This window comes from Physeter macrocephalus, unplaced genomic scaffold (assembly GCF_002837175.3).
Source record: "Physeter macrocephalus isolate SW-GA unplaced genomic scaffold, ASM283717v5 random_585, whole genome shotgun sequence".
Taxonomy (NCBI): Eukaryota; Metazoa; Chordata; class Mammalia; order Artiodactyla; family Physeteridae; genus Physeter; species Physeter macrocephalus.
In genome coordinates, this window is record NW_021145885.1 from 36,225 (window position 1) to 49,592 (window position 13,368).

Genomic DNA, 13,368 nt, shown 5'->3' on the forward strand with positions numbered 1-13,368 from the left:
GCATGCTGCCCGGGGTCACACAGCCAGGAAGGGGGAGATCCAGGATTTGAACTCTGCCTAGCTCCGTAGCCTGCTGGTTGTTAGAAGGGTGTAGGACGTGGGCCTCAGCGAAAGCACGTGTAGTCGGACACAAAGAAGCGCTCCCTCCGTGGCGCCCCGACCCGCAGGGAGCTGCTGTGCCCTCGGCCCTCTTGAGGTGCTTCCCTTGGAGGTGGGGGGAGACAAAGCCTTTTTTCCTCCTCGCTTCCCTCTTGCGCAGTCGTGGCCTTTGAAGTGGCTCTCTGACATCTCCGGCATTTCCAGAGCCGCTGCCAAGGATGTGTCAGGCGTCAGGGCTCATGAGACACAGTTCTGGGAGCCGAAAAGACCGTTTGTTGCTTCTCAGACATCTGGCCTGGGAACCCCTTCCTCCCCTCTCCCCCTGGTGGGAGCAGGGCCAGTAGAGAAGCAGGCCGCCCTCTCTGGGCTTCCTTCACACCTGCAGTTCCGAGCGGCTCCCTGGAGAGCCGCCCGCTGGAATCAGAGGAACTCAGCTGGTCTGGGCGTGCTGAAGGCCAGCCTCCCGGTCAGCAGACAGAGAGGCATCTTCCCGTGTGCCGGGCGCTGGGTTGCGGCCTTCCCGCTGGTGGTCGGCTCTGATCCTCCCAGAGGGCCGTGCGCGGGGATGGTCTGACCCCTGCTCGCCGCGGAGCCGGTGCCGGTTTGCCGGAGTGAGAGCGCTCGCGCAGGCACAGAGCGACGGGCTTTACAGCCCACTCTCGACACCGCGCCCCGTGCTTTTCATGCTGCTGCCTCTCGGTGTGACGTCGGCGGGGGAAGGGGACAGGCGAGTTCGCCGGAGGAGACAGGAGACAGGAAAAGAAACAAGAGGAGGGGGAGCGGGCAGCATCACGGCTCTGCCTCTTCGATGTTTTCAGTTATTTTCGGTAGATAACCTGCTCACGTGGAACACGGTAAAAAGACACCAAAGGGGGTCGAGGGGAAAGTCTTCCTCTCAGCCGTGTGTGTCGTCCGCTCAGTGCCCTTCCCTGGACGCAGCTGACGGACCTGACCTCGGCCAGCCACTCTCAGAGAGATTCTATGACTATTCAGGCGGTTGTTCCTTTACAGAGTCGTGATGCCTTCGCAGACCCCACAGATAGTAACGAGCCAGACACACTGCTCTGCCCCACAGTCCCCTCCTCTCTCTCGTAGAGCTCGCGCCACATTGGCACAGAAAGCGCTTTCCCACTCTTTCATCAATTACATGGATGTCCTATAACTTATTTAACCAGCGCCCCGCTGTTAAGCATTTCGGTTGTTTCCAGTCTTTTGCTCTTACAAACAAGGCTGTGATGACTCTCCTTGTGGGTGGGTCGTTCTGTGTCGGTGGTGGACCCGCCGGATAAAATTCTTAGGGGGTGCCAGGTCAAAGGCTGTCTGCCCTTGTCCTGCGGGTAAACTTTGCCATGCTGCCCTCGGCAAAGGTTGTGTTAATTTTACGCGCCACCGGCTCTGCATGAGAGGGGAGCAAGGCATCCTTGTGCCTCTTCTTTTGGAGAGGATGACTTCAAAGCAGCACCCCCGGTAGACGGCCCGGTATCCTGGGGATGCCTCCCCTAGGGCAGCCCACGAGGGCCCAGAGAATTCTGCCTTGTGGGTACAGACACAGGACTTGAAGATTTTCAACTCTTCAGCTCCTATTTCCAGCCATTCTTCATATTTACTGACAGAAATCCAGGTCGCTGCAATCTCGCACTGCAGCGTGCGCCAAAAGACACCTGAGGGGTGTTGATAGCTTATGCCGTTTCGCACCTTTGCATTTTGTACGTCTCCCCTCGAGCTGCGTTTCAAGGACAGGTTACTTGCTTGGCTCTGGGCAGCGATGCTGCGAATCGTTGAGGTCAGAACAAGGATGAAAGGGCGTCCAGGGTTCTCAGAAATGGCCTTTGCCCTACGGGCGTCAGAATCCGTGCTGACAGCTTGGCTCATATCCTGGCCTCCCCTGTGTTGTCAGATGGGGCAGGGACAGTGGCTGTTGCCTTGAGTCCCATTGTTTAGATCCACAGAATGTTGCAGCTGTGAGGATCAGAGTCACTATTTCCAGCTTTCAAGCTGAAAGCAGGTCTTGGCAGAACATACTTGTGGGACGGGGGCCAGACGCATACACTGACACTTATGGGGGGGTGCCAGCTCCCCCACGAGATAGAGCTCACCCCCGAAGAAGGGCTAAGACAAGAAGTGGGTGATTCTGACACACAGCAGAGGAAGGTCAGTGCCTGGTGGGGATGAAGGAGACTTGGGGGGAGGCTTCAGTAGGAGGGCTGCAACTTTGGGGAAGGGTTAGAGCTGGAGGATGTGGGGCGGCGTCCGCGGGCAGAGGAGGGGCGTGAGGAGGGCATCATAAAACCAGGCAATGGCTGGGCGGGGCTGAGGTAGCGGGAAGGCAGCCAGCCCGCGCAGAGTGCAGGGCTCCGTGGTGCCACGTGAAAGGTAGGACGGGGACAGACTGCAACCGGCCTTGGATGTTCGCCTCCAAGTCCAGAGGTTTTTCGGTGGGTAAGAGGGAGCTACTGATGGTGTGGCAGGGAGGGGGCGCTATGACTGGCGTGGGGCTTCGTAGCTGTGGGTAGGATGCTCTGGGGTGAGGGGGTGTTCTCTGTGGATCCCTTTGGGAGACAGCAGTCCTCAGGGCCACCCCCAGAGATGCCTTGGCAAAACTGTGACTGAAGTCCACCTGTGACCTGGCTCTGGGATTAGGAATCCCAGGTAGGGCAAGGATGATGCCCCAGATGTCATGCTTGTAAGTAAAGCCACCGTCTGCCTGACAGAGTGAGCCTTTGGTTCCCAGAACGTCTGTTCCCCCCTCCCCCCTCGTCCTGCTCTGCGGTTGTTGGTGTGACTCGGACTCCAGCCTTCTGGATATCAGCTCTCAGGTTCCCAGCGGGAGCTAGGCTGGGACCTGATCTCACTCTAGGGCAGGGTTGCTCATCCTCGCAACTGCTGACATTTCGAGTTGGATCATTGTTTGCGGATCCGTCTGTACATTGTAGGATATTTAACAGCATCCCTGGCCTCTACCCACTGCATACCAATAGTCCTCCCCGCTCAGCTGTGACGACCCAGACTGTCTCCAGACATAGCCAGGGGTCCCCTGCAGGGGAACCACTGTCCCAGAGGGCCACCTGGAATGTGTTGGCTCAGCCATACCCAGGCCCGGTTCACGTTCCCCACGCGTCTGAATCCTGGTGATCGATTGTCTTTTGCAACTATTTAGGGAGGAAGAAGAAGCAAATTCCGCCTCCAGCGTTGAGGTCTGGTGGATCCAGGATCAGTTGGAAGTTCAGCTGACCCAGGCCTGCGGAGGCCAGGGATCTGTTTGCAGGAAGGGTCTTCTCTCTCCTCTCCTGGATGTTGAGGGTGAGTGAGAGAGGTGAATTTGGAGATTTCTGGCTCTACTTTCCTGACCGACACGCCAAGCACCTCCTCTCCGGAAAGGCTGGTGGCACCGAGACTGCAGAGACGTCCCAGTGGCAGCTTCGTCTCATCCTAATTTGGCTGCAAGACAAGCTCACATGTCCCACGATGTGGGAATGGTTACATTATGCCATGGCCACACAGTGGACTATAATACAGCCACTGAAAATGTTTTCAACGACTTTTATGATGGAAAATGCTCACAGCAGACTGTTAAATGGGGCAGGACTAAACCTGAGGGTGGGGACAACAGGCTTAATCAGGGCTGGCTGGGCAGGGGGGCCGGAAGCAGCAGATGCCAGAGGTGGAGCGTGCAAGCAGGAAAAGAGGGGGAGCCTTCTTTGTGCCATGCCCCAATTTCGAGCGCCATCTGAGATTTATTTGTGGCTCCCGATAAAAATCTCTACTGTTTTTTTTTGCTAGTTAGTTACAACGGATTGGGGGAGCTCCCAGAGTGTAGTTTGACAGGGAAAGGACATTTTGGGCCACATCAGCATCTTAATGATCTGACTCTCAGCCAGCAAGGGCGACTTGACCTATGTCATGTGTTTTTAAACACAGGAAAATGATCTTGTCTAATTTTCTGCGATCGTGTTGGGGATGGAAGAAGACCTGCTCGTTCTCAGGCCTCTAGATGTTATCGCCTCCTTCATTTGAACAGAAGGTGAAAATGATCTTAGATGTTTGCATTGCTACCCATTCGGATGTGGGGGTCGTTCATTTTGAAGCCCCGTATTGGTGTTCGAGTAGATAGGCCATTCGTGGGAGTGTGCCATTCCTGCGGTGGGACTGACGGGTGAAATCTGGCACCATCTGCAGATAGGTTACTAACGTGTGAAGCTTCGGCTATCACACCTTGTGGTCTGAGGTTTGCTCTCGCAGCAACTGCTAGTGGTCCTACTGAGAAAGGCATCGCGGGGAGAGAGGTGTTATCCTTTCCGCCTGCCCCCTTTTAGCCTCTTTGGGGTGTATAAGTTCTTCATACAGAATGCTTATCACCTGGATGTTTTCCCAACGACATTTCTTCTGAGGTTTTTCCTTTGTCCGTTTAAAGGAGGCGCTAACCCAGCTGCCCGTGGGATGGAAAGGCACGCGTGAACGCGGAGCCGGCTTGTTCTCTGCGGGGCGGTGGCTCTGGCCACGTCCCCTTGGATCCCGATAGATGCAGTCCATCCTGCGTGGGTCTGGGTTTTGTGAATTACTACCTCTGTGTGCTGTCTGGGGCTCCGGTCTGCGGAGAGCCATCGCCCAAGGGGACGTCCCCTAGGGGCCCCTGGAGACACTCTGACGTTTAGCTCAAAGTTATCCTGAGGCAGCGCCTTTGAGGCTGGACACGTGGAAGAGGGCTGGTGAGTTAGCTCTTCCTGTGGAGAAGGGTGAATACAGAGAGATGGCCTAATGCCCCCACCCCATGCCTTTGGCCTCCGCCGGACTCGGACCAGCCAACTTGCTGAGGGTCTGCCCTCTGAAAGGCCCCGTCATAGTATAGTTGTTCCTTGAAGAACGCAGGTTTGAACTGCACTTGTCCACTTATGTGTGGATTTTTTTCAATAAATTCGTACCGCAGACTTGAGGACCCACGGATTTGGGCATCTGTGCCAGGTCCTGGAGCCCATCCCCTGCAGATACCAAGAGATGACCGTATTTCATCGCATCCTAAAATCCCCCTTACAGCTGGAGACATCAAGACTCAAGCCGTCTAAATTTAAACTCACACCAGAGCCCTTAGTCATTAAGCTGTGCCCCTTTTACAGATGATAAAACCAAGGCTCACAGCTGCCCGGTAGCTTGTCGGCAGTCACACAAATGAGATTCAAAGCCCGGGATTCCTGACGACAGGCCTCAAACTGGGTCCACCTCCCATAGCTGCCCCTCCAAACCACACAGCCCCGCACCTGCAGCCAGATCAGAGGGAAACATGTTCTCAGTTGCAGGATCAGCGAACGGGTTTGCATTCAGACTGACATTTGCCAGAAAGCAAGAGTCGGTCCTTTCATCCCCATCCCCACATCCCCTTTCGTGGGCCTCTCCTCTCCCTTCTGTGTCTTGAATGTTCCCCAGTTCTGCCTCTGGAGGCAAGAGACCGGTCAGAGGCGACCTCCATGCCGGTTCCTGAATTTCGTCACAATCCCTCCGCATTCACGTTTTCGCCTCCCAGGGGCTGAGTGTGGTGTGTGGCAGAGCCCCGGCCTGGGAGTCCAGAAGGCTGGCTTCTGTTCCCACACACCCTGATGGTCTGAGGTCGTGGGCAGCTTGCCGCCGGCCTCCAAGCCTCGGCTTCGCCTTCTGAAACCAGGACTTCTCATCTCTGACGTTTTGGTAATTCTGTGTAATCCTGGAGATCCCGAGAGAGGTGCCCAAGGAGGAGCGAGGATGGAGAGGAGGAGACCCCAGTGGGGGTCCTTCCTGAGGCCTCACTCCTTGCCTGTTGGAATGTCCGCTCCTTGACCCCTTGGCCATGGCCAAGCCTTGGCGTGTGGATCCCCGCCGCCCGGAGAGCCCAGCCCTGGCTGTATCGTGACCCGGCTCCAGGCTGAATGCACAGACATACTGCAGACCCAGTCCCCGCCTGAGCCCCCATCCTGGACACCCAGGCTCAGGCTGTAGAGAAAGTACTGGGATCAGGGTGTGCACCCAGCCGGCCCTCGGAACTCCTCATCTATTTGAAGCAGTATCACATCTGTGTTCCTGTTTTTCTGCCTTGTCTTGGTTCATTTTCTCCTCTTCTCTCTCTGCGCTTTCGTTCTTGCTCTTGTTCTCTCTCTCTCTCTCTCTCTCTCTCTCTCTCTCTCTCTCCCTGCAGCTTGAGGTGGAGGTACCGGGGAGCAGCGAGGTTGGCAGAGAGATAAGATTTATCAATATTTAATTTTTATGGAAATCATGTCTTAGAAATCCCCAAGGGGCTGAAAATTGTTCTGTGTTTTCAGAATCCAATGATGTTGCTGAAGAGGTTATGTTGTAAATAAAACCACATTAGTGTCTGCAGCTCTCCCGTTGCTCTGCAAACCCCGGGAACTTGACAGTTTAATCCACTCAAGGAAGCAAAAAGGTTCGGGTCACTGGTGGGGGCAGCCTGGCCCCAGCCCTGGGATACAGGATTATGAGGCATTGACATGAGCCATTGCCGCCGGGGAGGGAGACAGACCCAGCCTGGCCTGAGCAGACTTTTTTTTTTTTTTTTTTTTTTTTTTTAACTGTGTTGGTGAAATGTTCTTGTCTGAACAGGAATCTCAAGATGGCAGAGTCCCCTGGGGTTCCTGTTGTCAGGGAGGGTTTGCTTAGACGGAGCAGGCTCTCTTCTCTTTACTCATGGCCGGGCACAAGTGACCAACAGAAGGTTCATGTCCAAGTCTATTGCCAACAACTCTGGGGGGAGTTGGGGTCTGGAAAGGACATTCATTCGTTGGTTCATCCATCCAGCATTCATTAAGCATCCACCATGTTCTAGACTTTGTTCTAGGTACTGAGAATGCAGCAAAGCACACCAGACACACAAGAATCCCGGCTTATATTCTTGTGGCTAAAGGCAGACAGTAAACCGGGTAAAATAAGTAAAATATATAGTATGTTGAATGGTGACAAGCACCGTGGAGAAAAATGAAGCAGGGACCTTACATATTTACCCATTGGAAATGAAGATGTGTATCCACTGAAAGTCTTGCCCAAGAAAGTTCATAGCGGCATTATTCGTAATAGGTAAAAACTGAAAACGGCCCAGGAATCCATCAAGTGAAGGAGTCCACACATTGTTATGCCCACACACGGAATGATACTCAGGGATAAAGGGCAACGATCCACTGCCAGATAAAACAACATGGGTGGACTTAACAAATATTTTGCTGAAAGAAACCAGACTCACAAAAATATGTGCTGAGTGATTCTATTTATAGGCCATTCTAGAATAGACAAAACTCATCTGTGGTGATGGAAGTCAGACTAGCGATTGCTTTGGGGGAGGCGGGTATGACTGGGAAGGGGCCGAGGAAACTGGTGTGAGGGAAATGCTGTGTATCCTGATAGGCGTTCATCAAAACAGACTGGGTGGTACATTCAGGGTCAGAGCGTTCCACCGCGGTAAGTTACACCACTGAAACAAAAGTAGAAAACACAGCAAGGGATTGGGTGTATCGGTGATATAGCAGGAGGGATGTTGCAACTCGAAAAGGGGTGGCCAGGGAAGGCCTCACAGAAGAGGTCTTGCAGAAGGTGAGGGAGAGAAAACCATGAGGGTATCTGGGGGGCTTCCCTGGTGGCGCAGTGGTTAAGAATCCGCCTGCCAATGCAGGGGACACGGGTTTGATCCCTGGTCCAGGAAGATCCCACATGCCGCGGCGCAACTAAGCCCGTGCACCACAACTGCTGAGCCTGTGCTCCAGAGCCCGCGAGCCACAACTACTGAGCCCGCATGCCTAGAGCCCGTGCTCCACAACAAGAGAAGACACTACAATGAGAAGCCCACGCTCCGCAACAAAGAGTAGCCCCCGCTCGCCGCAACTAGAGAAAGCCCGCGTGCAGCAACGAAGACCCAACGCAGCCAAAAATAAATAAATAAAATTAATTAATTAAAAAAAAGAAAGCCGTGAGGGTATCTGGGAAAGGACATTCCAGGCAGAGGGCACAGCAAGTGCAAAGGCCCTGAGGTGGGAGCGAGACTGCAGTGGCCAAGGACTGGTAAGAAAGCTAGTGTTAGTTTGCTCAGCCTGTCATAACAAATTCCCACAGACTGCTGGGTGGCTTAAACAATAGAAATTTATTTTCTCTCAGATATGGAGGCTAGAAGTCCAAGATCAAAGTGTTGGCACGGTTGGTTTCTTCTGAGGCCTGTCTCTCTGGCTTGCCAATGGCCTTCTCCATCTCTGTGTGTCTGGGTCCTAATCTCTTCTCATAACGACACCAGTCAGATTCGATGGGGGCCCATCCTAATGGCCCCAGTTTAACTTAATTGCCCCTTTAAAGGCCCTGTCTCCAAATACAGTCATATTCTGAAGTGCTGGGGGTTAAGGCATCAACATATGAATTTTAGGGGACACAATTCAGCCCATAACAGCCAGCGTGGATAGAAGTGTGGGAGACACAGACGCAGACAGCTGCGTGCCCTCTGCTGCCGCCGTGGTACCCAGGCTGCTGGTTCCTGCTGCTTGCTGTGATGACGGTATTGATCTGGGACGAGGCGGGATGAGGGCTTTTCGGGAGAGGATGGATAGCAGTGGAAGAGGCCAGAGGTTGCAGTTCTTGTGATGGCTTTTCATTAACTCACATCAGCAGGAGAACTTGCTTCCAGAAAGCCAACGACATTCTGATGGAGGGTCAGGACACAGATTCGCTTTCTGTTGGGAAATGACATGGGGGCCCCAGGGTGGGTGGAGTCTAGCCAGAGGTACTGATGGGGTTTGTCCAGCCTTTTGTCCCCTCTCTCCAAGCCCAGCGGCCCCAGCTGCCTGTGCTGGATGTCACCGCAGCTCCGACAGTGACGGCAGCTGTGGCTGAGTGGGTCCTGGTTCCAGGGTTAGGGCCCCATTGTGGCCACTGAGCCCTCAAAGCAATTCTTTTCTTTTTTTTTAATATATTTTTAAAATTTAATTTTTGGCTGCATTGGGTCTTCGTTGCTGTGCGCGGGCTTTCCCTAGTTACGGTGAGCGGGGGCTACTCTTCGTTGCGGTGCACGGACTTCTCATTGCGGTGGCTTCTCTTGTTGCGGAGCACGGGCTCTAGGCGCGTGGGCTTCAGTAGTTGTGGCTCGCAGGCTCTAGAGCGCAGGCTCAGTAGTTGTGGCGCACGGGCTTAGTTGCTCCACAGCACGTGGGATGTTCCCGGACCAGGGATCAAACCCGTGTCCCCTCCATTGGCAGGCGGATTCTTAACCACTGCGCCACCAGGGAAGTCCCAGCGATTCTTTTCTTTATGTGTCTGATCGAGATTAAGGATCACAAGTGCTGCCTGGGGGAGGGACTTCCAACCTTTGCTTGATCCTGAGCTTTTGGGGCCTTGGAGGGGGAGCCAAAAAGAGGAATTTTAGAGACCAAACTCTCAGGTGCTCTGAGTTCCAGGAGGGTGGTCTGGGGCCCGCCTCTAGTACAATTAAAGGTCTTAAGAGTTAAGAGTAAGGGAGCCCTTACTATGTGCTGGGTCCTTTTCATGCATCATCCTCCCTTCATTCTCCCAGCACTCAATGGTGTGAAAATTATTGCCCCCGGATGACAGATGAGACAGCCAAGACCTGGGGGGCAGGTAGTGATGGGTCCAAGGTCATACAGATATTCAGCCGTGGCCCTGGGATTCGAGTCCAGGTCTGTTGGATTGTAAACCTGGTGCTTTTTCTCCTACCGGGTGCTTCCTCCCTGGTGCCTCTGGACATGAGCCCATGGACACCCAGAATGACTGCCTACCGCTAGCCCCCTGTCCTGGGAGAAATTTGCAACTCAAGCCTCGTCCAGGAAAGGCATGGGGTTAAATGTCCTAGTCTCACTGGCCCTGACGCTGGATCAGAGGGAGAGAAATGAGATCCTCCGACTCTTCCAGGCAGGACAACTCAAGGAATATGTCCATTTTACAGATGGAGAAACTAAGGTTCCAAAAGGGGAGGTGATTTGCTTATGGTCCCATAAAATGTTTAAGGGCATTTCTAATGCCAAAGTGAGCGCTGAGCTCTGGAAGCAGATTGTGTGTGTGTGTTTGTGTGTGTGTGTGTAGGGGTGTGTAGTGTAAGGATAGTGAAAGCATCCTCTCTCCTGTCCCCACATGGCAGCTCAGCCCTGAGAGAGGGACGCGGGGCTGGCAGAGGCAAAGCTGCCCCTGAGCCTTGATGAAGGAGGAGGAGGGTGGGGAGAGGCCTTCGTGGGGGCTGTGAGGCCTCTGAGAGAGCATCCCACCTAGGCTTAGGAGAACAGCCCTCCACTGGGGGCAGCCTCCCCTCCTACCTCCTAAGGGACCGCCCGGCCCCAGGCTCTGCATCGCCCTCCCCTGGCTGGGACACCATCCGCTGTCTTTTCTGAGTGCCGAGATCCTGGGCTCTGCCAAGCCACGCTCAGAAGACGCTATTGATTTTCCTTTATTTATTTATTTATGAGATTTTTGCTGTGGGCAAAAAATAAAAAGGTTTGTTGAGCGTTTCCCTTAGCAACGAGAAGTTTTCTGTGCCCACTGCTTCCCTCGCCCCCAAGCACACACTCGATTGACTCCTCTCCTCTCTCTGTGCTCCAGGGAGCCTCGCATCTCCTGTGTGCAAGGTGCACGGAGAGGCAGAGCGGAAATGGGGCCGAGTGCCCTACCTGGTGCCTGGTACATAGTAGGTGCTCAAGTAAAATGTGTGGGAGAGGTGAGTGGAGGAATTGCCCACCAGGGAAAGGAGGCCGAGGATGGCCCATTCCTCTGTGAAGAAAGCACCTACTGTGTGCTGGGCCCAGCGCTGGGCAATTTGGACCTTTCTCATCTAGTTTTCACAACCGATGTGCAAGGTGGGTTTTATTCCCTTTGTTCAATGGTGAAATTCAGAAAGGTTCAAGGTTACCAGGCTGTGAACCTGAATTCACATTCAGGCCTTCCCAATGCCAGCACCCCAGCTCTCGCTGCTGTGCAGTGGGTGCAGCCTCCTCCCCAGAGGGAACCAAGAAAACATATGTAAAAAACTGCCAGGAGCTGGCTTGGCCTTCTAACCCTGGCAGGGCCCCTCCGATTTAAGGAAGCCCCCATCAGCCGAGCACCTCGGAGCGGTCAAGGCCTGACCTTGCCCACCCCTCCTGTCCTGGAGAGATGGTGTGTGGGAATCTGTCACCGGCCCTGCACCCCACCCTGCAGCAGGAGTGCAGAAGCAGGGGTTAGGTCTGTCTCTTTCCAGGGAGGGCTGGCGGGAATTCCAGACCTCACCGGGGGCTCACGGTCTGTTGGTTAAAGATGTTGAATGCTGAACTGCCCTGGGTGGGCCTTTCTGTCCCAGTCTAACCCAGACACATGTGGTTTCCCCACCTGGAATGCTGTTCCCTCCCCGGCACTCCTGACGACCCCCTAGATGTCTCCAAAATCCAGGTCCAGTCCCCCCAGTGGAGTCACCCCTCTGTAATAGCACCCGTGCTATTAACAGTGGACTTTTCTGGACTTCCCTGGTGGTCCAGTGATTAAGACTCCACTGCAGGGGTTACGGGTTCGATCCCTGGTCGGGGAAGTTCTACATGCCGTGTGGTGTGGCAAAAAAAAAAAAATTTATACACACGCACACACATATATAAAGAATGGGTAATAGAAGAAGGTAGTTATAAATACCAGCTATGACTATGTGAGCAGTTACATAAATAAAGACTGTAATTATCATAAAAAACAAAACCAAACAGACAAACAAACAAAAAACAGTGGACTCGTCACCGGCCAGCGGTGAGCTGCTAGAGGGCAGAGGTCCCGTCTCATTGAGCTTTGTCTCCCCTGGGTTTGGGCCCAGAGCCCAGCGCTGGAAGGATGGACAGACACCCCTGTAGATCCATGCATCTGGCAGGACATCCCCCGTGCTCACCCTGGTCCCTGAGCAGCGGGGGCATGGCCCCTGCATTCACCCAAGATGCTTCTCTTTCTCTCCTTCCCTGGCAGGAGTTCCCCTTGGCCATCCTCAGGGGCTGGGAGTGCTACTGTGCTTACCCCACCCCACAGTTCAACCTGCGGGATGCTGTGGACAGCTCGCTGTGTGGCCAGGAGTCTGAGGCCCAAAGGCTAGCGGAGTACTGCGAGGTCTACCAGACGCCCGTGCAGGGTGAGTTCTGCCCTGGAGGTGGACAGGCGTGCAGGGCCCTCCTCCCGTGTCTACCACTGGCTGTGGCACTTGGCCTGGGGCTTTGGACTCAGTATGAGGTCCTGGGGCGGGGAAGGCGTCTTGGTGGGTGGTCCCATCTTGGGATAACGGGAACTGGAGGCCTCCACCATCCCTGGAGGCTGGACACAGGATGCGGGGCTCGGTTTGAAGAGCACCTGACCTTTATCTGAGTCTCTCTGGGGATGAAGGTGGTTTGAGGACAAGCAGAGAGGCAGGGGCCAGAGGGATAGCAGTGTCAGGGTGGCGGGGCTGGGTGACATGGCAGCCCAGTGGCCACGGGGGCCTCCCTGAGCCAGTCCAGGACCTGGGGACCAGTAAGTCACCCAGGCTGTGTGCCCAGGCTCCAGCATCTTCCTTGTGTGAGAAGCAGGTCTGCCCCAGCTGACCTTGGGAGGCTGCAGAACACTGATTCCCACCAGACTCTTACACTGGGAGGTCCCGTCATCACTGGGGCTTTCTCTGGCCAGCCGCGGACCCGTGCAGCCAAGGTCCAGGTGGCAAATCCCTTCCCCTTTTTGGGCCTCAGTTTTCCCATTCATCTCCCAGTGTGAGTCTTGGGTTGGCATTTCCTATCTAGGGAAGTCTGAGAGAGAGTCTGGGAGTCGCAGTGGAGGTGGGTAACCCTGAGACGACTTCTGGACTTTCAGATACCCGGTGCACGGACCGGAGGTTCCTGCCCACCAAATCCAAAGTGTTCGTGGCTCTGTCGAGCTTCCCGGGAGCCGGGAACACATGGGCGCGGCACCTCATCGAGCACGCCACCGGCTTCTACACAGGGAGCTACTACTTTGACGGAACTCTCTACAACAAAGGTTAGTGAAGGCTGCAGGGCAGGGAGGAAGGCAGTTCCCAGCGCCCAGACTGCAGCTTCTCCAGCCCAGCCCCTCCTCGGAGCACTGGAGCTGTGCTTCTCAAACTCGAACGTGCATAAGCATCACCTTGAGGGCTTATTAATTCAACATAGCTTCCTGGTTTGCACGCCCCCTCCACCAAGAGAGTGTGATTTAGTCGATCTGAGATGGGGCCTAGGAATTGGCATTTCTAACAAGCTCCTAGGTGGTGCTGACACAGGCAGCCCTGGGGCCACACTTTGAGAGAAAATTCACAAGATCTCTTCT

General features: G+C 54.5%; 1 protein-coding gene across 4 annotated transcripts in view; it reads left to right on the forward strand.

Moving 5' to 3' along the window:
* Positions 1 to 13,067, forward strand: part of LOC102989515 (WSC domain-containing protein 1) — a 37,153-nt gene extending 24,086 nt beyond the window's left edge. For all 4 annotated transcript variants that reach the window (XM_028485895.1, XM_028485894.2, XM_028485897.1 and 1 more), the window contains exons 6-7: positions 12,031 to 12,190; positions 12,898 to 13,067. In XM_028485895.1, coding sequence (XP_028341696.1) covers positions 12,031 to 12,190; positions 12,898 to 13,067 — 330 coding nt within the window. The remainder of the gene's footprint in view (positions 1 to 12,030; positions 12,191 to 12,897) is intronic.
* Positions 13,068 to 13,368: the final 301 nt, after the last annotated feature.